General features: G+C 43.3%; 1 protein-coding gene across 1 annotated transcript in view; it reads right to left on the bottom strand.

Moving 5' to 3' along the window:
- Window positions 1–25312, bottom strand: part of MGAT4B (alpha-1,3-mannosyl-glycoprotein 4-beta-N-acetylglucosaminyltransferase B) — a 528860-nt gene that overhangs the window by 240529 nt on the left and 263019 nt on the right. The window contains 2 exon segments of the mRNA XM_040440884.1: window positions 9918–10051; window positions 10676–10816. Coding sequence (XP_040296818.1) covers window positions 9918–10051; window positions 10676–10816 — 275 coding nt within the window.

The raw sequence follows: 25312 nt of genomic DNA, 5'->3' as shown, positions 1-25312 counted from the left end.
TGCCGATAACTAGTAGTAGGCTAGTAGCGATCAGACAACATAACTATAAACTGACTGAGTCTGGAGACATAGGGGGCGGGGTCTTCCATGCGCTCCGGGCCCCCCTGTGCCACGGGCCCCATAGCAGCTGCGTGGTCTGCCTATATTGGTGGTACGCCCCTGATGGTACTGATGGAATACATGTATAAACGTTATAGAAGAAAGTGCTTTTAGGATCTTCCTGATGTAAATGTAAATCATGAATTTTAATTATAGTTAAATATTAGATCTTGTTATTCAATGTATGTAAAAAATAATGATGGTTGTAGGGTGTGTTTTCTTCTACTATAAGTAATCTTTGGATGATGTGTCAGCAAACAAACCTCACAGTATCTCTCCTGGCTGAAGTAACATTGTCCTCACATTACTGTGACACTGAACTATAGCAGACATGATGTTTTGTGCTACAGAAGCATTTTTGCAGAACTCTGTTACTGCCGTGTTAATGCAATTACTGCATACCAATGCACTGAGATGAAGATGGCGGACAAGAGACACACCATAAATTAAAAAAAGACATTTTCAATGCCCTGTAACAGGAGTCTGCGGTTGATTAATTCTCAGGAGCTTTCCTTCCCTGATCTCTTATCTCACAATTCATAATTGGTTATCTGCTAAAGGACACAGGAGAAAAGTTAAGAAAGTCTATACTGAGGTGAGAAGATTACATATTAACCCTTTACCAGGACATTCAGCAGTTACATAGTTCTACACTATGTTACATAGTACAGTTACATAGTACTAGACATGATTAAAGCGGCAGTGCCATAAACTACTTTTCCCTTACGCCCATGACAGCACCCTTGAGAGACCACCTCCATCCAGGACAGGAAACAGGAACATTCGTGGAGAGCTCTTAAGGAGGAGCATGGCCCCTAGACCACCAGTTCCTGTTTCCTGTCCTAGGGATAGGACGACCTTGTGTAGAGCAAAGGATTTAGGCTGCAGGGCCCCCGTATTGTGGTGGAGAGGGGTTACCTGGTCCGGCGTAAGCCTCCTCTAGGAGCCGCTGGAGTAAGTCTGGTGCTGGCTTCTGGGGTCCTGGAATTTGTTGCGCTGGTGCTCTGCTGCAGTCCCGGTCGCACTGTGAGGTGCGACCGGCATGCCGGCGCTTCCTGGCAGTGTTCAGGGGGGCCGGGGCCTCCTTCGTCCTAAGCGGTACGGGCGTCCGTGGGGGCCGAAATCTCGCGCGACAGGCGAGAACCGGATATGCCCAAATGTAACTTCGGGAAGTAGGAAGTCAATTCCCTACTAAAAGGCCGCAACAAGCACCAGCAGGGACCCGACCGAGGGATTCCATACTCCCTAAAGCGCATGGTCAGAAGCAGGCCAGCCAGCCTACAGAGGGCCCGGATTCTCCTCTGGAAAACGCTCTATCCTGTATCTGCTATGGAGGAGGAGAGTGGCCAGCGCGCTGAGCTACAGGAAGTTCATGAAGTCAGACCGGTACTCCTGGTGGGGTAAGGGGGATCGTTCCCCAGTCTTTTTTATTTTCTCTATTATGCTAAGGCGTTCTTTTTCTCTTGTCTTAATTTTTTGACAATAAAAGAGGGGCCTAGAAAGGCTATCTCAAAGACCAGAAGGAAAGAATGCGCTATGTGTAAAAAAAAGCTCGCCCCCTCTTGGCCAAAGATGTTATGTCAACATTGTGTCGACAAAGTAGTGGAAGAGGAGTCCCCATCCCTACTTCAAAATATTAGAGATATGGTGAAATCGGAAGTATCTGATTCTATGAAAGTATTTAAAAAGCGCCTCCGTTCCGTAATCTCAGGCAAACAAGGCACGGCTACTAAAACGTCAGATTCTGATTCGTCAGAAGGAAGTGAGCTAGGGGAAATCTTAGATAGTTCTGACTCGTCGCAGGATGAGGAAACCACTGGCAGGCCACTTTTTTCACCTGATGATACGGAGGCTTTATTAAAGCAATCCGTGCTACGATGAAAGTTGATGAATCCAGAGATCCGAAATCCGTTCAGGATATTATGTTCGGCGATCTAGGACAGAGAAAATCCTGAGTTTTTCCCGTAAATGAAAATATAAAGTTCCTGATCCAAAAGGAGTGGAAAAAACCTGACAAAAAATTTTTGTTCCAAAAAATGTAAAAAGGAAATATCCTTTTGATGAGGCGGACTCTGCTAATTGAAACAGGCCTCCTAAACTGGATGCACCAGTTGCGAAAATCTCAAAAAAGTCGGCCTTACCATTTGAGGACCTTGGCACACTTAAGGACCCCATGGATAGACGAGTATTTTGCTGCCACATCCACCGCTAGAGCTTTAAAATTATGGCTACAAGAATTGGAATCTCACATCCAAAATAAAACCCCGAGAGATCAATTGCTAGCTGTTTTTCCCACTATCCTTAAAGCAGTTGATTTCATTTCAGACGCCTCAGCAGATGCGCTGAAATTGAATGCTAGATCAGCCGCACTCTCTAACTCAGCAAGGAGAGCTATCTGGCTCAAAGGATGGTCTGGAGACACAGGATCTAAAAATAAACTTTGTGCCATACCTTGTCAGGGCGATTATCTTTTTGGGTCTGTTTTAGATGAACTTTTGGATAAGGCGTCCGATAAAAAAAAAGACCCGCCAAAAAGCAGCGTTTTTTTCGGAAGAACAAAAAGGAATTTTATAAAGGGGCAAAGAAAGGATTTCAGAGCAGGAAATAAAAATAGGAAAGACAAGGGTTTCCTGTTCAATTCCCAATCTTCCTCAGGTTCCAGACCCACTCAACAATGACGGTTTCTCTCCTGTGGGCGGCAGACTCTCTCATTTCCTTCACGCTTGGGAGGAAATCTCAAGCCTCTGGATTTTGGGCATTATAAGGGAAGGTTTTCGTCTGGAGTTTGTCTCTCGCCCACCGGAGAGATTCACAGTCACAAACATCTTAAGAGATTCGATAAAAAACCTAGCTTTGCAACAGGAGATTCTTTCTCTTTTAGAGAAAAATTTCCTGGTTCCAGTACCAGAGTTCAGAATGGAGTCAATTCAGTCAGTTTTGAAACATCTATTCGAGGGATGTTTCATGGCCACAATAGATATAAGAGATGCATATTACCACGTCCCAATTCACGCAGACTATCAAAAATATCTCAGAGTCGCAGTTTCAATAGAGAATCAGATTCATCACTTACAATATACAGCTCTTCTGTTCGGAATTTCTCAGGCTCCCAGACTCTTCACAAAAGTAATGGCAGAAGTCATGGCCCACATAAGAGAAAGACATTCTAGTAAGTCCGTATCTAGACGATCTTTTGGTGGTGGTAGAGTCAAAGAACCATCTGGACTTGCATCTCAAAGAGGTGGTGCGGATCCTAGAAAAACTCGGTTGGCAGATAAACTGGGGAAAATCGCATCTAATAGCCTCCCAAAAATGTGTTTTTCTAGGAATGATCCTCGACTCAGAGAAATCGTGTTGTATCCTTCCCCAGAACAAGATACAGAAATTAACAGAAGGAGTTCAATCCCTGATAGTGGCAATGGCGGTGTTGGGCACAATGACTTCCACCATACCAGCGGTCAATTGGAGTCAGCTTCACTCCAGACCCCTCCAATGGCAAATCCTGAAAGAATGGCAGGGCGCCCTTTTTCCGCTGGATGCACCACTTCCACTCACCCCTCAAACGCTGGTGGCTGAATCCTTTAAATCTGTCTCAAGGTCTCCCTTGGAATCAACGGAATTTCGCAACCCTTACCACGGATGCAAGTCATTTCGGCTGGGGGGCCTATTGTCAGGGAAACTTACGACAAGGGGTATGGAAAAAGGAGGAGAGTCAAGACTCTCAAAACATGAGAGAACTGACAGCAGTTCTTCTTGCCTTAAAATAATTTCTTCCTTTACTTCAGGGGAAAGTTCTAAAGATTTTCTCGGACAACGCCACAGTCGTATCCTATTTGAACAGACAAAGAGGAACCAAATCAGAAAGTCTTATGTTGTTGGCCACAGAAATTTTTTCTCTTGTAATACCTTGCGTTCCGTCTATCAAGGCGGTACATCTAAAGGGAACGGAAAACAAGGTAGCAGATTTCTTAAGCAGAAACACACTGGACCAGGGGGAATGGTGTCTGAATCAAAAAATCTTCAACCAAATAACTCTCCTCTGGGGTCGTCCGCAACTAGATTTGTTTGCAACCAGGGAGAACAGAAAATGCCAACTTTTCTTTTCCCTCAGGTCAAGAGACTAACCAATGGGGATAGATGCCTTCTCCCTCCATTGGCCGAATCAGCTACTCTACGCTTTTTCTCCGCTAAGACTCCTTCCAAGGTTTCTCCAAAAATTAAGACAAGAATGAACGAGAGTGATCCTGATTGCTCCATTTTGGCCCCGAAGAACCTGGTTCACCTGGTTGAGGAAACTCTCCCTAGCAGACCCTTGGATTCTCCCGGAGAGGCAAGATCTTTTGTTTCAAGGCCCTGTTGTCTATCAGAATGTAAAACAGCTGCATCTAACAGCATGGCTCTTGAGGGGGAAATCCTAGAAAGTAGAGGCCTCTCCAAGAAAGTAGTTTCCACCTTGCTATCTTGCAGAAAGGAGGTTACCTCCTCAATTTACCTCAGAATTTGGAAGACCTTCCAAAAATTTGCTAAGGATCCGGTGAATCCTTTAAACCCTCCTCTTATGTGTAAGATCTTAAATTTTTTACAAGCCGGTCATGAGAAGAATTTGAGGCCTAGCACTCTCAAGGTACAGGTATCTGCCCTAAGTGCCTTTTTTGACTCCCCGGTCGCTAACCATCCCTGGGTTAAGAGATTTTTTAAAGCGATCATCAGAGTTAGACCGATACTCGGACCCTTGGTTACCCCCTGGGACCTCAACTTAGTCCTCACTAGCCTCATAGAGCCTCCCTTTGAACCGTTACAGGACTTATCTATAAGACTCCTTTCCTTCAAAACTGCCTTCCTGGTGGCGATCACCTCAGCCAGAAGGGTCGGGGAAATTTCAGCCTTTTCAACATCCCCATCTTATACTAACATCTTGGATGACAGGGTACTTATTAAGCCAGACCCTTCCTTTCTGATGAAGGTAGCTTCTATGTTTCATAGAACACAGGACATTGTCCTTCCCTCTATGTGCCAAACTCCAAATAATGAAAAAGAGAAGAAACTCCATTGCTTAGATGTAAAAAGATGTCTATCCCATTACTTGGACGTTACTAGTCAATGGAGGAAAACCTCTAAGCTTTTTATTCAATTCAGTGGAAAAAACAAGGGTCTCTCAGCCTCTCCTAAATCACTTTCCAGATGGATTATAAGCGCCATTACTTTGGCCTATTCTTCAGCCGGGAAAACTCCCCCGGAAGGTTTTGGTGCTCATTCCACCAGATCAGTTTCTACTTCTTGGGCAGAGAGGGCTGATGCTTCCTTAGAACAGATTTGTAGAGCAGGCACATGGCAGTCTCCGTGTACCTTTTTTCGTCATTACAGACTAGACCTAGGCTCTAGAGAGCAGCTAGCTTTTGGTAGGAAAGTCCTCCAGGCAGTAGTCCCCCCCTAAAAGGATTACTATTAGGGTGCATTCACACGTCAGTATTTTTACCTTTCCAGATAAACGTTCCTGTTTTTTTGCGGATCCGAAAATCTGGATGACATGAGGATGCTTTTAGCATGTCATCCGCATTTTTGACGGATCCATTGACTAGAATGGGATGACTGAACGCAAAATCGGACAAATAGTAGGACAGGGTATATTTTTTTTCCAGGATCCGAATAACGGAACCCACGGAACGGAATCACGGAATCGGAGAGCACCATGAGTGCTGTCCGATTATTTGCGGATTCCATTGAAAATGAATGGATCCGCATAACGTTCCGTTTTTAATCGGAACGGATGCGGAACACCAAAACGGACGTGTGAATGGACCCTTATAGTCGTCTCTCAAGGGTGCTGTTATGGGCGTAAGGGAAATTTAAGATTACACTCACCGGTAATCACTTTTCCATAAGCCCATGACAACACCCGGGGTTTATTCCCACCCTTTATAGATGAAATATATAAATGTCTTTATGTATGTGTATACACGCAAAAAAAAAAAAATATATATATATTTATAGGGATATATATATGTGGTGGTGGTGGTCTAGGGGCCATGCTCCTCCTTAAGAGCTCTCCACAAAAGTTCCTGTTTCCTGTCCTGGATGGAGGCGGTCTCTCAAGGGTGCTGTCATGGGCTTATGGAAAAGTGATTACCGGTGAGTGTAATCTTAAATTTCACTTTAAAGTGTATGTTCATCAATTACTCTAGCTCCCATTCCTCATTTGATTGTTTTATTTATTTATTTCAAATTTGCCTCATTTGCAGTTTTCTCTTATCCCCCATGCTTGAATACTACTTCCTGGATTGTCATGTGTCTGCTGTCCCATCATGCCTTAGGGCAGTGGGATGTGTCCTAACATCAGCAGGACATGTGACACTAACCATGCCTCCTCTTCTTACCACACAGTCACTGCACATAGAGGAGAGGTTATTGAAAGGAAGGAAAAGAAGCGCTGCGCGCTTGTGCGTCCTACATTATACAGTTCCAGTAGCCAGCAGCAACTGAATATCAAAACAGATTTACTACAGGGTGCAATGGTAGGCTAATAACCAATAACAACCGACTGTTGGTGGGGGGCACATTTATATTAGTGGCACCACCCCTTTAATGCAATGGCTAACTAAACTTCCCTTTATCCTTTCAACCTCTATAGACTACATATAAACTTAAAAAGGTCCAAAACTAACTTTCCTTCTCACCAATAATTCAGTGTGCGAGTTATGACAAGCACTGAGAAATCTAAAATTCCAAAACAGAGGCAGGAGACAAATTTTTTTTCAAGCAGTTGATTGCAATTCCATTGATTCTTTACAAAATGCTGCTAGGATAGAGGGTGAAGCTGCTATAAAAAGGAATTATCCATGGGATCAAGAGCACTTTTTGTAAACCATGTATTAAAATGTCTTTCTTTTCTGCTCATACGTAATGAGTTTTGTGTTTACAATCTACTTAAAGGGGTTCAACAGGTTCAGGGCTGAATCAAGATATAAGCTATTCTTTTACTACATATGAGTGGAGCATTTTGTTGCTCCGATGCTCCCCCTTGCCTTGTGCTGCATTGCGCAGTGCAAGGTCTGTTTGTTTACTGCTGGTGATGTACCGTGCAGCGCAAGGCAAGGGAGAGCATCGAGCAAGGAAAAGCTCAGATGGTACACTCATATGTAGTAAAAGAATAAAGAACAGCTTATATCGGGGTTCAGCCCTGAACCGACAACCCCTTTAAGCACAGAGTATGAAGAAAACTAGTCCTGCGAAAAGGACTTGCATATGGGACTTTTAGTCTTGCCGAAAACCGGTATTTATGCCGGAAAGTGACTGGATCCCCGTCGGATCCCGTTGTAGTCAATGGGGATCCAGGACGTTCTCCGGCTACGCTGGATACAGTGAACTCTAGCAGTTTGTTCCTCTGCCGGATCAGTTCACACTGCATATGTAAATGTAGGCAAGAGTCAAAAAAAAAAAGGGGGCATGAGAGAGTGCAGATATTCGACAAATCCTAACTTTTACTTAAAAGCCTTAATATAACTAACTGTTCTGATATTGTATGGACTCAAATTGTAATTATACAATCCAGGTAGTAAGAATTCTGGTCCAATTCACAAGACAAGGACAGGTACTACACTTTTGGAACATGCGGTCAACACAAATTAAGTCACACCAATTATATTCTCTCATTGTTCAGAGGGGGGACAGTTCTCATTGAAGAGACCCAGTGTCAGGCATGGCTCCATGAGAAAAAGTATGCATATTAGCTCAGGTCAGCCAAACCACAGACTTCTCGAAAAGTAAGCAGTTTCTTGCTACTCAGCAGGATACTGAGTGGCTGCATGAGGTGACTTAGATTTATCCCAGGAAAGGAAGCAATTGGTGTAATGGTTCTCACTTCCTTTTGGAAAAGTCTCTGGTTTGGCTGATATGAGCTGATTTGAATACTTTTTCTGAAAATACGTCTCCAAACACCCGCTGGCTGTTGGGTCTCCTCATTGAGAACATGTACCTCCTTGCTAAGTCTAAGGCGTCTCTTCCAGCCAACTGCTACCGAACTTTCTAGAAAGGAAGGGCAACAAACCAGAAACAGTTGACTACAAACGTGACACTACTCCATTTGGAGGACACTCTGGTTTTGCTTAAATGAGATAATTTGCATTCACTTAATTTAAAATACTCCATATACTCAATGCACTACCCCTTTCATTTTTTTCATATATTTGTGTTTTATATTACTTTATTATAATGACAAACAGAAGGATCCCTCAGGAGGTTGCGACGCTATATACATTTTGCAAAATAGGGTAAATGGTCACTTGGACCTTAGCGTGACTTTGCAGCCTCTCTGACTAATAGTAAAATAAATCTTTATTAATCATTATATTAAAAAAAACATATACTTCTTGGGAACTTAATATTTAAAACTCTCAGGAATTGTGGAATCAGGGAAATCAATGACACTTCTAGTTATATGTATGTTCTCATATCGGACTTGGCCGAACATAGAGGGTTAACCACCCCCTGAGAATTTGGAGACTCAGGGGGTGGTTAACCCGCTATGTACGGCCAAGTCCGATATGAGAACATACATATAACTAGAAGTGTAATTGATTATATTACTTTAAACACTGATTTACTTCTAAACAATCCTTCAAATGATGGCTGATGTGTTCCTGTCTTGTGTTTTACCACCTACGTTTACCGCAGTTTTAAATTCCTGGAGTCATCAGTCAAGACAATAGAGATGTTCAAGAAGCCATTGTCTTGGACAATTTGTGGAAAAAAAGACTTCCAATAATGCACATATAATAGATACAAATAGCTCTGTACTTCTATGCTTGAATGAACACACTACAATATTTGTAGCTACAAAAGGCAATCCGGTAAATGAAACAGTACATGGCCCCCAGATGTCTTCCTGTGGTGGATAATATTTCCACTGAATACAATCACATTATTGTCAGAGGTGCTGGTAAATATGGTCAGGAGACAATCACAGATGGTCAATCTGTGCATGAAGACATCTGCTGATCCTGGTGGTCCCCAGAGACGCTGGAAGAAACATGAACATATAGAAGATAGGCTTCTACCAGTCTGACCACTTGGCTGAAAATTCAAACTAAGGCTACTTTCACACTTGGCGCTAGTTTTTCTCCGGCCTCTTCTGGGCATATTTGCCATCACAGTTATAGTGAATGGGGCTGGAGCGGACTTCTGGTGGCATTCGTGGGCTAGCGTTAGTACGGATTCGACAGGCTGTTCATCTCAACACAAACTGGTGCCCTGCAGTGCCTGGGTTTTAAGTTTGAATCTGACCGAGGACAACATCTGTATGGAGTTTGTATGTTCTCCCTGTTTGCGTGTGTTCCCTCTGGGTACTCCGATTTCCTCCCACACTCCAGACATACCGATAGGGAACTTAAATTGTGAGCCCCATTGGGGACAGCATGATGCTAATGTCTGTAATGCGCTGCAGAATATAGTAGCGCTATATAAGTGCATAAAATAAATAATAATTAAATGTGCATTAATGCTGGCCAATACAAGAGAAGGCAGAAGGTGTCTGCCTAAAACCCATAGAAACATACATGAGAAGACACTTATGACACTTACACTTATGTCCTTATAATGTACTCAATGCCTGTAGACAAGAAGAGTGTGTTCTTTTTTTCCAGTGACATCTTCATAAAGCACACTAGCATCTCTCTTTGCAAAATGTGCTCTATATGCTAAAATGTTTTTAATTTGTCAGTTAGGTCTTGAGTAGATTTTTTTGTCAGTTAGGTCTTGAGTAAGGTTAGCGGTTTGTGAAAAAAGGGAGAGTATTGAGGGACACTATGGCAGATGTCACATACCTCGGCAATTAGGACCACAATCACGCAGTCTTCCTTCTCTTGTTGGTTCAGTTCAGAAATCAAAGAGTTGAGGGTGTCTGTCAGATACGAGTGAACTTCTCTCTTCACGCTGGGGATCCCCATTACTATAGACACTGTGAAGATAACAGAGGTTACAGGCACCAGTAATGGACATTTAGACAATGAAAGAGCAAAGAACCTACCTTTGGAGGAAATAAATAGTTTTTACCAAAGAGATGGCAGTTCAGACAACTTTCCACATTGTGTCCTTCCACTGTTATTCCTCCTGAAAATGTATGCACTGACTGATAACTCAATCTTCTATTTGTTAATTTACTAACATGTTTTCAGGAGGGATAACAGAGGAATAGCACAATGTAGATTTCAAGGGAAGTATAATCCAGTATTAGCTTTCATGAGGAAGTATTTACTAAAACAGATGTATCAGGAGATCTGTAGTAAAAGCACAATTATAAATGATGACAAGAGAAAGTTTCAAATCACCAATAAAGCTCTTTCTCGTGTAGTACTGCACTGGCAAACAAAGGTTAATACAGCTGCATGCTCTACGGCCTAGGTTCTCCACGTGTGGCAGGTACACCTCAGGGGCTGAACACAAGGGGCTACGCTCTCTTCCCTGACGCTGCTCGTCCAGTGGGATGTTTGGTTGTAGGGGGCACTGAGAATCACTACTCTATACAATGCACAGTGCTGAGTAGCACTACTACTGGAAAAGAAGAAAGAAGAGCTGCATTTACCTCCAGTCCGCCCTTGACCCACGTGTATTGCTGGCTGCAGGCTGTTCTCCTTGGACAGAAGATGGGGGAGATGGTGGAAGATGGTGGGTAAATGTAGCACATTCTTGTTTGTGATATTCCACAGTTTCAGCTTGGTTTCATCTTCAAGAAAATCCCAACAGAGAAACAAGATAAATGTAATTTAAGAAGTTGGTATTTCAAGAATAACATTCATAAGCAGCCTGGTCAGGATTTAACAGGCAGTAGGCTGCATGTAACTGGAGTCATTTGTAGCAGAGCGCTGATTTCTCAGACTTAGTGAAGAACAATCATTAGTCCAAACTGACGCTGAGGAAAAAAATAAAATAAAACTTAAGCTGACCATAAACATTACCTGCAATTTTTGGGGAATTGACCATTGTGTATGTGGGATGCGGACAGCAGATGTTGAAGTAAAGAAGGATTGGGCAGTTGGATTTCAACATACCTGATCCCTTAGTTTCAGGGGAGGAGTGTCTGGCATCAGCTTTCTCCCCTTCAGAACATATGCATGTTCCGTCAAGCTGAGCCTGGAGGTGCATGGGGGGGGGGGGGGGGGGGGTGTGGAGGCTTATCTGTCCAACATCTATTTAACACAGGATGGACCATTCATAATAAGTCATGGTCACCATTTATCGACTCTCCTACCTAGAGAACACCGGTCACAGAGCTTGCCTAGAAAACTCTCCTGTCTATTGTGACTATGGTCCATGTGGTTGCTATAAAGCAGATCTCTAAATGCTATTAACAGCGGCTCAACCAAGATAGCTGCCCCAATAATCACGTACAGAATATATATCGTTTTTCAAAATTAAACGTTAGGTAATATTTTCACAGCACCCATACACTGCTGCCACAACCACAATGAGCACAACAGTGCACTTGAATTAAAGAGCATCTGTCAGCAGATTGGTACCTATGACACTGGCTGACCTATTACATGTGCACTTGGCAGCTGAAGGCATCTGTGTTGGTCCCATGTTCATATTTGCCCGTATTGCTGCGAAAAATGAAGTTTCAATATATACAAATGAGCCTCTGGGAGCAACAGGGGCGTTACTGTTACTCCTAGTGGATCAGCTCTTTGCAACTGCCACGCTCTCTGAACTTTGATTGACAGGGCTAGGCATGATGACGTTTTCATTGCATGGGCCTCTGGCAGTTGCAGAGAGAGCAGAGCCTCTCTGAGTAAGAGCAATGCCCTCATTGCTCCCAGAGGCTCATTTGTATATAATAAAACATCATTTTTCTCAGCAATGTGGACACATATGAACATGGGACCAACACAGATGCCTTCAGCTGCTAAGTGCACATGTAACAGGTCAGCCAGTGTCATAGGTACAAATCTGCTGACAGATGCCCTTTTAGATTATGTTTGCAGAAATTTCTGCAACAGTTTTCAAGCTGTACATCAGAATGTAAAAATCCATGTACATGCAGGAAAAACAACCCCATTTAGAGGCACAAAAGGATTTACATGGTGTGGCTTTGCATTACTGTGTGTGTGAATGCTGCCGAGCAATACTTTAGTTTACTATATTATAACTGAGCAGACATGAACTGGCTGTCATATCCAGTGATACCACTTTACCGTTACCTTAAAGGGGTTTTCCAGGCTTTTAATATTGATAACCTATCCTCAGGATATGTAATCAATATGAGAGCGGCGGGGGTCCGACACCCGGCACCCCTGCCGATCAGCTCTATGAAGAGAAGGCACGCACCGTACGTGCCTGCCGTCTCCTGTGTCTCTTCCTGCTTGCTGCTGCTATGTCTATGGCAAGCAGGAAGAGAGACAGGAGACGGCAGGTGCGCGCCTTCTCTTCATACAGCTGATCGGCAGGGGTGCAGGGCGCCGCCAATCTGATATTGATGACCTATCCTAAAGATAGGTCATCAATATGAAAATCCAGGAAAACCCCTTTAATCAGCGCTGAGTTATTGGCTAGTGGATTAACTTCGAGCACTCCATCTGTTAAGGATATACTGTAATGCTTGCGATTTCATAATCTTTTTAAGACTGACGTATTCTTACATATAGTAATGCCTGTTGTCATACATTTCATAATAGGGATTTACATAGTTAGGAGATTAGTGTCTTAACACATTCGATTTAAATAGCAGCATTGTGTGTACATAGCATTGTGATCTGTCACAGACTGAATCCTGAAGAAAATGACTAGGGAGAACAATACAGAATTGGATTTTTTACCAGTTAAAAACATTACAATAATGGGGGGGGGGGGAGAAAATTGAAAATGAGATTCCGAATGTACTGTTTGACTTGATTTCTACTATACTTTGATTGATGTAATGCAATGATGAAAGAAGGATAATGTTATACCTTCGAATTGCCTGATATATGTAATTTGCTTGTCATTGTATGGAATCTCTTAAACTTAATAAAAAGATATTTGAAAAAAAAAACAAAAAAAAAAAACATTACAATGTAACTTATCTAAAAATGCACATATTGGACCCAAAACTGAATTCATTAATTCAATTCAAGTGAAGTTAAACCATAAACTGTGAGGGGCACGCCCCACCTGCCGTGCAGAGGATAAAAGAGAATGTTGTTACCAATTCCTGTCGCAATGGGTAGATGAAACTTTCCATTGCATCTTGTACTGTATGTGTTTGGGGCTTCTAGTCTTGCATTCCAGATGACTATTTTGTGTGCCCGCCTAGCTTTTTTCTTTATCAAAAGCGAATCAAACGAAAACTAGCAACCAATCATTTTCCAAAGGCGCTCTAAACAATGAAAGGTGGAAACTGATTGACTGCTAAGGGCAAGTACGGCAGTTTTTATTTTCACTACTTATGATAAATCACCCCAACAGTGTGTACAAGGTGGCACTATTCAAAGTGGGTAAATGGGACGTTACTTGTCCCTATTGCTCTCTCATGGCAAACACCTTGACAACCGCCACCATACATGAATGGCAGAAGTCATCTCTTCAAAGATGGTGCCCGTTCCGAAGCAGTGTGAGTGCCATTGCCTTTGGGTACCTGCACCCGGGGCTAATGTCTGCAATCAGCGATAACACCGATATCAGACACTGGACCCCCTCAGATGTCATGGCCGGGGAGAGCTGTGTTCCTGGGTCTTGAACGGCTTCCCCTTGCAGCGATCAGGGGAGCCATTGGTTGTCTCTGAATGTCCTGGTCTCTCTGAAGAAGGCTTTCAGAGTTGTAGTTCCTATGGAGCCCAGCAGGTGGCAGAGCTCCATAAGAACATAGCATATCTGCAAAGAATTGCACTAGCAATTCAATGCTATGTATTGCAGAAGCAATCTAATGATTGCTTCTTAGTGCCGTTTCACGCAAGCAAGTCCATTGTGGGAATCACGCTCCGTGTGTGAGTGCGATCCTTTGTTCTGGACACTGCTCGTCTTCCAGGAGTGCACGGCATTATACTGATTTATAATGCTATGTGCCTCTGCTTGACCTTATTGCTACAGAATCATACTGACATAAAGCTGTCAAACGTTTTAAAAAATATAAAAATATTCTTTTCCCCATAATAATAAAAATAAACAATAAAAACATCATAGGCATCACCATGTCGCAAAATGGCCAAACCAATAAAACACAAATACTGTAAAAAAAAAAAAAAACTGTGGCGAAAATGCTTTTTTAAAAAAAAAAAAATTCCAGCCTCCCACTACATCATATGCAATATTAAACGGTACTATTGGAAAATACAACTTGTCCAGCAAAAAAATAAAAATAAATAAGCTCTCATACGGCTATGTCAACGAAATAATAAAAAGGTTATGGATCCGATAAGGCAGGGAGTACAAAACTAAAACGGAAAATCGCTCAATCCTTTAGGGTTAAAGGGGTTGTCTAATTTCAGCAAATGGCATTTATCATGTAGAGAAAGTTAATAAAAGACACTTCCTAATGTAATCTGATTGTCCATATTGCCTCCTTTACTGTCTCGTTAAATATTTCCATCACATACACTTCTCGCATCCAGGGGTTATGACCACGTTCCAGAAAAAAAAAATATATAAATCACAGTTTTATTGATATGCATTAAAAAAGATCCAAAAAAGGACCTCCGATACCCAAAAAAAATTCAAAAAAATTACAATAAGGTGGTTTACTATATAATTTGTATAATAGACTGCATCCAGATAAATTATAATGCTGCTGGGGAAAGAGGAATAGATTGTCCCTATACTTACCCCTATCCTAAAGCCTCAGCCCAGGGAGGACCCCTGATGGTGGAGACCCCCTGTCCACGTTCCTAGGCTATTATTTACCCTGCGTTATCCCTAAGGCCCCTTTCACACGGGCGAGTATTCCGCGCGGATGTGATGCGTGAGGTGAACGCATTTCACCTGCACTGAATACCGACCCATTCATTTCTATGGGGCTGTTCACATGAGCGGTGATTTTCACGCATCACTTGTGCGTTGCGTGAAAATCGCAGCATGCTCTATATTCTGCGTTTTTCAAGCAAAGCAGGCCCCATAGAAGTGAATGGGGTTGCGTGAAAATCGCAAGCATCCGCAAGCAAGTGAGGATGCGGTGCGATTTTCACGCATGGTTGCTAGGTGACAGTCTATTCACTGTATTATTTTCCCTTATAACATGGTTATAAGGGAAAATAATAGCATTCTGAATACAGAATGCTTAGTAGGTGATCAATTGAGGGTTAAAAAAAAATAAAAAAATTAACTCACCTTCTCCTCTTGTTCGCGTAGTTCCCGGTCTCTTCTTTACTTCTTTAATGATGAACTACCGGCTAGGACCTGTGGTGACGTCAGATCACATGCTCCAATCACATGGTCCATGACCACGGTGATGGACCATGTGATTGGAGCATGTGATCTGACGTCCCCAAAGGTCCTTTAGCCCACAGCTCATCATTAAAGAAGTAAAGAAGAGACCGGGAACTACGCGAACAAGAGGAGAAGGTGAGTTAATTTTTTTATTTTTTTTAACCCTCAATTGATCACCTACTAAGCATTCTGTATTCAGAATGCTATTATTTTCCCTTATAACCATGTTATAAGGGAAAATAATAGAATCTACAGAACACCGCTCCCCAAGCCCGAACTTCTGTGAAGAAGTTCGGGTACCAAACATGCGCGATTTTTCTCACGCGAGTGCAAAACGCATTACAATGTTTTGCACTCGCGCGGAAAAATCGCGGGTGTTCCCGCAACGAACCCGGACCTTTTCCCGCAACGCCCGTGTGAAAGAGGCCTAAGGGTTTAGATGTCAATACAATATGGATACCCCTGGGTATGAGGCAGGGATAAAAAGTACACAATTACTGGATGCTATGGACAAAGTGCATATACATACACTCACCTAAAGAATTTTTAGGAACACCTGTTCTATTTCTCATTAATGCAATTATCTAGTCAACCAATCACATGGCAGTTGCTTCAATGCATTTAGGGGTGTGGTCCTGGTCAAGACAATCTCCTGAACTCCAAACTGAATGTCAGAATGGGAAGCAATTTTGAGCGTGGCATGGTTGTTGGTGCCAGACGGGCCGGTCTGAGTATTTCACAATCTGCTCAGTTACTGGGATTTTCACGCACAACCATTTCTAGGGTTTACAAAGAATGGTGTGAAAAGGGAAAAACATCCAGTATGCGGCAGTCCTGTGGGCAAAACTGCCTTGTGGATGCTAGAGGTCAGAGGAGAATGGGTCGACTGATTCAAGCTGATAGAAGAGCAACGTTGACTGAAATAACCACTCGTTACAACCGAGGTATTCAGCAAAGCATTTGTGAAGCCACAACACGCACAACCTTGAGGCGGATGGGCTACCCCACCGGGTACCACTCATCTCCACTACAAAAAGGAAAAAGAGGCTACAATTTGCACGAGCTCACCAAAATTGGACTGTTGAAGACTGGAAAAATGTTGCCTGGTCTGATGAGTCTCGATTTCTGTTGAGACATTCAAATGGTAGAGTCCGAATTTGGCGTAAACAGAATGAGAACATGTATCCATCCTCTGATGGCTACTTCCAGCAGGATAATGCACCATGTCACAAAGCTCGAATCATTTCAAATTGGTTTCTTGAACATGAAAACGAGTTCACTGTATTAAAATGGCCCCCCCAGTCACCAGATCTCAACCCAATTGAGCATCTTTGGGATGTGGTGGAACGGGAGCTTCGTGCCCTGGATGTGCATCCCCCAAATCTCCATCAACTGCAAGATGCTATCCTATCAATATGGGCCAACATTTCTAAAGAATGCTATCAGCACCTTGTTGAATCAATGCGACGTAGAATTAAGGCAGTTCTGAAGGCAAAAGGGGGTCCAACACCGTATTAGTATGGTGTTCCTAATAATTCTTTAGGTTAGTGTATAATCAGGGTTAACCATATAGTCAACGCCCAGAATAAACCTCGACGCGTTTCCCCCTAGTCAATACTATGGGATCATCAGGAGGTAAAGATATCAATAATAATAATCCATCAAGCACTGATGTAACACAATATATACTGGGGCAATACCAGGTTACATAATAAAATAGCGGCTATACATATAGTCTCAATGGGGAGCAGTCTGAGACCAATCAACTTAAAGTGTAGCACCGTTCCAATTCAGCCACGGATATCAGATGTGGCAATAATATCGGTGCTGCAGTCGCAGGTCCTGAAGGCCAGAGAAAAATGTGTTCCACAACCTGTTAAACAAAAATGATCGTATACCAATATCAAGACGATGTTCCTAATGATATACATCAAATGGCAATGATATGGTGAACACTCACAGTTGGTATGGTACACCCTACTCAGACAGCATTCCTGTCGTCCCACTGCAGATGGCCTTGATCAAGAAAAAGATCACCAAATGTAAATCAGCAGATAAATATCAGTCCATTCAGTGTGCGTAATCAGTTTAACTTACATTATACAGGCCTCCTTGTATTCAGCGCTCCCTGGGTAAGCGGTCTACTGGTATGTCCCTTCCATATTTAAAGCGCTACCAATTAGCGCCACAGATACCATTGGTGGACAGCAGGGCTTCCGGCATTGACGTATCTACCGGGCCGTGGAACACAAACGCGTTCAAAATTATAGTTTCCGGTGCCGGAAGGCAAGTTCCGGGCTATGGAACGCATAGCGTTCCAAAGCGTAATTTCCGGTGCCCAGATCATCCCGCCCACATGTTCCGATCACATGACCTACCCAGTTTCCTGTTGATGAAACGTAGGGTGAGCTTCTATTTCCTGCATCCTGCATTCCACAGGTACCAAGTCGCATATTTTACGGATGCAGGAGGCACATAATCATATATACATCTGTGAAAAACTGCCATTTGCCACTGGGCATTGTAGAGGACTTATGGCTAGCCTCCTGCCCTACGACTATGGCCCCGGGACATATTACCTTCTTCCATACTGAACTTTTAGCTCCAGAGACTAAGTCCCGTTCGAAGATGGGACTTAGTCGTTTTCTGCATGAAATTGACCGACCGCACAGCCCAAATCTATGGAACTGTTTTGGGCAGGAAATTGTGCTTGCGGTTGGTCATAAAGGACTTCCACTAAACTTTTGATCCGCTGGAGGGATTTGTGTGATTTTTGGAAGTGTTTATGTTTAATTTATGCTGAGTTTAAATATGTAATTTTTATGGAGATGGAATGTATGGTTTTAAAGTTACAGTGTATGTTTAAAAACTGTATTTTTACTGTCTGTGATAGTTATGTTAATCCATAATTATGTCCCAGACAGAAGGGAGGATTTTGTGTATTCGGGTGGGGATTCCTCTCCTATTGTTCCAACATGTGTATTAGTGATCTCCCTTTGTCCTGGGAGATAATTGAATTGCACTTCGGGTGTCTCCAGGGCAGAGAGGAGGAAACCATGATGCATTGTGGGGACCTGCATAAATACGGGCGGGTAGCCCTCAATAAAGAGTTCAGTTCAGTTCATGTTTTTCTAACCCTTCAAAACGCAGCCTTGTCTCGTTATTGGAGGGAATTGCCTTATCACGCTGGGGATTGCTATGCTCTGCATATTCCCTGGAGGAGAGATCTTTCCCACACGGTCCTGAATGCTAGAGGTTCATTCAGGGTGGAAGGAAGACGGCGCGGCTCCAGTTAAGCTACGGCGGTTGTGGAGTCTGCGGTGGTTGTGGTGTCCAGTGCGGTGCTTGTGGTCCTCGGCGCAAGCTAGGAAGCGTCCACTAACGGAAGCGGATCCGTTACATTACATCGTATAGTGGGGAGTGATATGGTTGATAATTCAAACCCCACTTAATAGAGAGCATATTAACCAGGCAATCATAGGGTCATGTAATCCCTAGATGTGGATCATTAATTTCAAAGTAGCATAAATACAACTATACCACAGTTACAGAATTCTTCTAAAGACGGTCCACAGTCAGTGACCTTCTGTGGAGAGTGACATGATATACGTCATTGATGTCCATTCCAATACATCATATCTTGATGCTTCACGCATCAGGCCTAATTTCGGAAACACTACAAAATTCACCATAAAGCTCGGCCACCAATAGACAGATAGGAACACTGCAGGTACAATAATATTCACAAGAAACAGGAAAAGGTTAATCTTTCATTTATGCCCAATGGGGTCTGAGATCTGAAACGATGGATCCATGTACATTCTTTCAATAATATTTTTCTGTCCCAGTCCCCGCCCCTAGGTGACGGTTGGACAAGTTCCAGGACAGAGAATTTCAGGTATCTAGGGTTCCCCCCGTGAGTTTCATTAACATGTGAAGCTACTGGTGTGATATTCTTTTTAATAACATCATTCACATGTTCGCATACTCTCCTCCGTACTTCTCTAATTGTCTTGCCTATATAGTCCTTTGGACAAGGACACTGACAGATGTATATTGCCCCCTTGCTACGACAATTACAGAAATCCCTAATTTTGAAAATTTGTCCCGTGACCGCACATGTTATTGTCTTAGAGGTGAAGATATACTTACATGCTTTGCATGAACCACACCTAAACATCCCTCAAGGTTTACGGTCAAGCCACGTACCCTCCCTAATGGGGGGGTATAGTGGCTGTGGACAAGACGGTCCTTGAGACTCTAACCACATTTATAACTAACGCTCGGTTTCTCCGTCAAGATGTCACATAGATCTGGGTCCATCTGAAGTATGGGCAAATATCTATTGAGTGTCATCATGACCTGTTCGTTAGTCGAAGGTGGATATAATTCGGGGGGATTGACTTTTATCATGATCCCTATGTTTGGGGACTAGGAGACTGGTTCGATCCTGGTGTACTGCATTTTTAAAGGCTTCTTTTAGATGTTTCTGGGGGTATCCCCTCTCTCTAAACCTCATTTGCTGCTTCCTTGCTTCATTATAAAAAGTCTGATTGTCCGAACAATTCCGTCGCACACGGAGATATTGTCCCCTCGGAATCCCCCGTTTAAGGGGTACTGGATGATGGCTCTCCCAGTGTAGAAGGGAATTTGTGGCAGTTGCCTTTCTATGGATATCAGTAGTTAATTTGTCACCATCCTTCATCACACGAACATCCTGAAAGGCGATCGTCTTCGGATCAATCTCAAATGTAAACTTGAGGCCAATATGATTATCATTGAGCTCAGTTACAAAGTTACTGAATTCATCTGCCCCACCTTTCCAGACCAGAAAAATATTGTCAATATAACGTGTCCAGACAATGATCTTGTCTGTCCACCAAGTAGTCTGGTCTGGAAAGATACAGGTGTCCTCCCACCAGCCCGGGAAGAGGTTGGCAAAGGTAGGGGCACAGGGACTCCCCATAGCTGTCCCCCTTAACTGGTGGACGAAACGCCCATTGAATAGAAAGAAGTTGTGGGTCAGTATGAATTCAAGAAGCCTCAAGATAAAACCATTATGGGTTTTGCAGTGTGTCCCCCTAGTCTTAAAAAAGTATTCCACCGCAAGGAGCTCCCTTTCATGTGGTATTGAGCTATAAAGGGATTCAACGTCAATACTTGCTAAAAGGCATCCAGGGTCAAGACTAATAGTATCAATTTTATTGAGAAAGTCCATCATGTCCCTCGTGTACGCTGGTAGGGACACGACGAACTGGCTCAGAACACGGTCAAGATATATGCCACTATTCTGGGTGAGGGAATCAACCCCCGAGATAATTGGTCTACCCTTCAATGGGTTGGTCCCCTTATGGGCTTTTGGTAATCCATAAAAAGTGGCGATGCATGGATGAGTAGGGAGGAGAAAATCATACTCGGCTGGGGTGATCACTTTCTCCAATATGCCTTCATCAAGGATTCCCTTAAGTTCAATCCTAAACTGGGTGGTGGGGTTCGATGGCAAAATACTGTATCCTCCTTTGTCCTCAAGTAAGTCCAAACACATTCGCTTATAAAGTGGCTGATGGAGTATCACTAAATTACCTCCCTTATCAGACGGTTTAATAATTAGCAATTTATCACGTTCCAGTGACTGTAATGCACGCATCTCTGTTTGTGAGAGATTATGTTTATTCGGATGTATTTTCTCAAGTTGTTCCAGATCCGAGATCACCATTTGATGATCATAATAGTGATAAAGATCATAATTGAACGGAGGGGGGATCCTTTTACTTTTTAGTTTTAAATCAGTGTATGGGCCCTGACCTAGGCCTCATCCCCCCTCTTCCTCGAGATCCATGAGTGCTCGAAAATCAGCATAATCACTCGCATCGAGTCCCAGATTCTCACATATTTGTCTGTTCGAATGTTTGAAAAATTTCTGCCATTTCAAACGTCTACCGAATAGATGTAAATCCTTAGTCCAACTGAAAAGGCAGAAATTAGTAATCCAGCCTGCAATCCAGCAGCAGTGGCTGTGCTTGTACACTATAGGAAAAAGCATCAGCCTCTCTGGTGGCCGCGACAGTGGGAGTGCACATAGGCAAGGATGCGCAGCAGCTCTTGTCCACTTTATATCTGTACTGCAGCGGTAGCCATAACCCCTGGATACGAGCAGTGTATAATGTAATGGAAAAATGAATCCATCCAGCAAAGGAAGCAATATGGACCATCACAATACATTAGTAAGTGCCTTGTATTAACTTTCTCTACATGATAAATGCCATTTGCTGAAGTGACACAACCCCTTTAAACAATCATTCCCTGAAAGCTTGAACAAGAGGTAGTACCCAAATAAGGGGCAACCCCATCATATGTCTCTCCCTCACACAGAATGCCCTATAAGCAATTATGTATATATACACACACTCATTGACAAAGGAAGGACCAAGAAGGAGTTGTTGGAATCAAATAAACCTTTATATATGTCAAGGTAATGATATATGTAAGTGATTACAATATTAGAGTAAAATGATAATTTATTGGAGAAAACTGGACACTTGAAAGAAGGTTCTAATACCCTGTTGGGGCACCTCTAGACTTAATACAAGATGAGATACAGTTGGAAATGGAGACATACAGGTTCCATATGATATCCTGAAGCACATTTGTCCACAGATGTTGCAGCTGGTCCGGTAGATCCTGCACATTGTAGGTTGCTGAAGCTGGCGTCCAAGCTGGTTCGATAAATGCTCCCAGATCATCACACCAGCAGTTGGGGCAGTGTGTCTCTCCACAGCAAAGGCAGGAATGAAGTGCTCACCACTAGGCCTCTATACTTGAACCTGACTGTCGTAGGATCCCAAACAGAACCTGGATTCGTCACTGAAGACAATATAGTTCCAGTTTGTAGTAGTCCAGGTTTCTTGTTCACGACACCACTGCAAATGACAGCAATGGCGGCTGGATGTCAAAGGCAGGACATGTAATGGGTGCCATGACACTGAATTTCCTTTTGCTAAGGGCCTGGAAATGGTCCGGGAAGAGAGATGGGGGGGGGGGGGGGGGGGGTGGATGATAGACAACAAAACTGGGAGCTGCTTGTGCTTGTTGGCAGATGAAACAATCCTCTCTACTGGTGGTCTGTCCGGGCCGCTTGTCACCTGTTCATCATGTAACCACTGTAACCTGTAACCCTCACATAACCACTGCTCCCTACACCTCCTAACAGCATGGTCAAAATAGCCTAGATGGCAGGTAATTTTTTGAAATGACCATCCCGTTTCTCTCAGTATCAATGATGTTCCCACTCTTGGCGTCTGTCAACTGGGCAAAATATCTTTGAGCGAGTCGTAGAGGCATATCTAGCAGTCAACAATGTCTTAACAAGAGGTTCAATACCAAAAAGTAGCCTCTGAGAGCCTTTTTATAGAGCAGCAGAGGAAGTACTTTTATGTCCTCTTTTAGCAAGACCTAGTGTCTAATCAGACCACATCTATAATCATTTACAATATCTGCCTAAGACATAACTTCATGCTGAGCTTTGCGGCAGCCCGACATTTCCATCTGGCTGTGTTATTATTTTGTCAATGAGTGTTTATAGAGGCATTATAGGGCATTCTGTGTGAGGACAAGCACCGACCTGTAGAGCTGGTCATGCACATGAAATAAACATAAGCCAAACCCACCGATATCGTCGGCTGATTCTGCTGATCTCATGCATATGGGAGCCTGTCGATTGCCTCGTGATGGCAGATTTTAGAGCGATTGAGCACACTGAATCTTAACATGCCTAAGGGTCCATTCACACGTCCATAAGTGTTTTGCGGTCCGCAAAGCACGACTACCGGCCGCGTGCATTCTGCATTTTGCGGACCGCACATTGCTGGCCCTATGATAAAAATGCCTATTCTTGTCCGCGATTGCAGACAAGAATAGGACATGCTCTATCTTTTTTGCACACTGTGTGCTGACGCATGTTTTGCGGCCCCATTGAAATGAATTTTGCAGAACGGATGCAGAGCCAGAATGACGGATGTGTGGATGGACCCTAATCCTCATTTTTTTGAAAGGCAAGCTGTCGCCCACTGAAATACGCGAGCCCTCTTAAGGTACTAATACACCTTCAATAGCTGTCGGCCAAACAACTCTCGACTCCCCCACACACATACATGCTCGGTCGACTTCATATGGAAAAGAAGGAAACTGCTGACAAACATCTGAGAGAATAAAAGGAACATATCCAATCGTTCTTTCCCTGACAACCAAAAGAGCAAAAGCAGCACAAATTACAAATGGCACATTCAAGTGTACTTATTGCCATACTTATTAAATAGCAGTAACTTTTCTCCACATTCCAGCAGAAATCTGTCTAGAGTAATACAGTAAATAATAGCAGGGGGATGCAGCTGCACAATGTGTCCGGGAGAAAGCAGAGAGGCGGGAGCATAGCTCTTACATGCAAGCCTTAACACATGCAAGTTTCACACAATATTTCTCAAAGCACTACATCTATATATGTAAACCTGCCTACCAGTGATTTTTTTTAAAGGGTTTCTGTCACCCCACAAAACTCTTTTTTTTTTTTTTGGATAGTTAGATTCCTCATAGCACGATATAGGAGAATATAATAGTCTTACTTACTTTCATGCGGCCGATTCTTTATAAAACGAAGTTTTATAATATGTAAATGAGGGCTCTACCAGCAAGTAGGGCGTCTACTTGCTGGTAGCCGCAGCAGAAAACCGCCCCCTCGCCGTGTTGATTGACAGGGCCAGCCGTGATCTCCTCCTCCGGCCGGCCCTGTCAGTAATTCAAAAATCGCGCGCCTCTGGTCATTCGGCGCAGGCGCTCTGAGATGAGGAGGCTCGTCTCCTCAGAACTCCCTCAGTGCGCCTGCGCCAATGACGTCTTCTCTTTCGATGATGTCATCGGCGCAGGCGCACTGAGGGAGTGCTGAGGAGACGAGCCTCCTCATCTCAGAGCGCCTGCGCCGAATGACCAGAGGCGCGCGATTTTTGAATTACTGACAGGGCCGGCCGGAGGAGGAGATCACGGCTGGCCCTGTCAATCAACACGGCGAGGGGGCGGTTTTCTGCTGCGGCTACCAGCAAGTAGACGCCCTACTTGCTGGTAGAGCCCTCATTTACATATTATAAAACTTCGTTTTATAAAGAATCGGCCGCATGAAAGTAAGTAAGACTATTATATTCTCCTATATCGCGCTATGAGGAATCTAACTATCCAAAAAAAAAAAATGAGTTTTGTGGGGTGACAGAAACCCTTTAAAGACACTTTTGAAAACAATTGCATGGTTAACATTGAATCTACATGAAAAAGTCAATCAACTTAACCAAGATATCAGCTATACTGTACTGATCCTGAAATACAGCCTGCAAATACAATTCTGCAGCCTTCAGAGCTAAAATCTCCAAGTATTTCTCCTTCGCTCAATGTCTGCACAAAGCTTGCTCTGCTTTAGGGTACTTTCACACTTGCGGCAGAGAGATCCGGCAAGCAGTTCCGTCGCCGGAACTGCCTGCTGGATCAGGCAAAATGTATGCCAACTGATGGCATTAGTAAGACTGATCAGGATCCTGATCAGTCTTAAAAATGCCTGATCAGTCGAAAAAAATGCATTGAAATGCCGGATCCGTCTTTTCGGTGTCATCCGGCAAAAACGGATCCGGCATTTATTTTTTTCACCTTTTTTTCGGTCTGCGCATGCGCAGGCCGGAAGGACGGATCCGGCATTCAGGCAAGTCTTCCGTTTTATTTCGCCGGAGATAAAACCGTAGCATGCTGCGGTTTTCTCTTTTGCCTGATCAGTCAAAACGACTGAACTGAA

This window comes from Bufo bufo, chromosome 1, assembly GCF_905171765.1.
Source record: "Bufo bufo chromosome 1, aBufBuf1.1, whole genome shotgun sequence".
In the NCBI taxonomy this organism is placed as follows: domain Eukaryota; kingdom Metazoa; phylum Chordata; class Amphibia; order Anura; family Bufonidae; genus Bufo; species Bufo bufo.
Note: the sequence above shows the minus strand (reverse complement) of the source record. Positions and strands in the feature narration are given on the sequence as shown.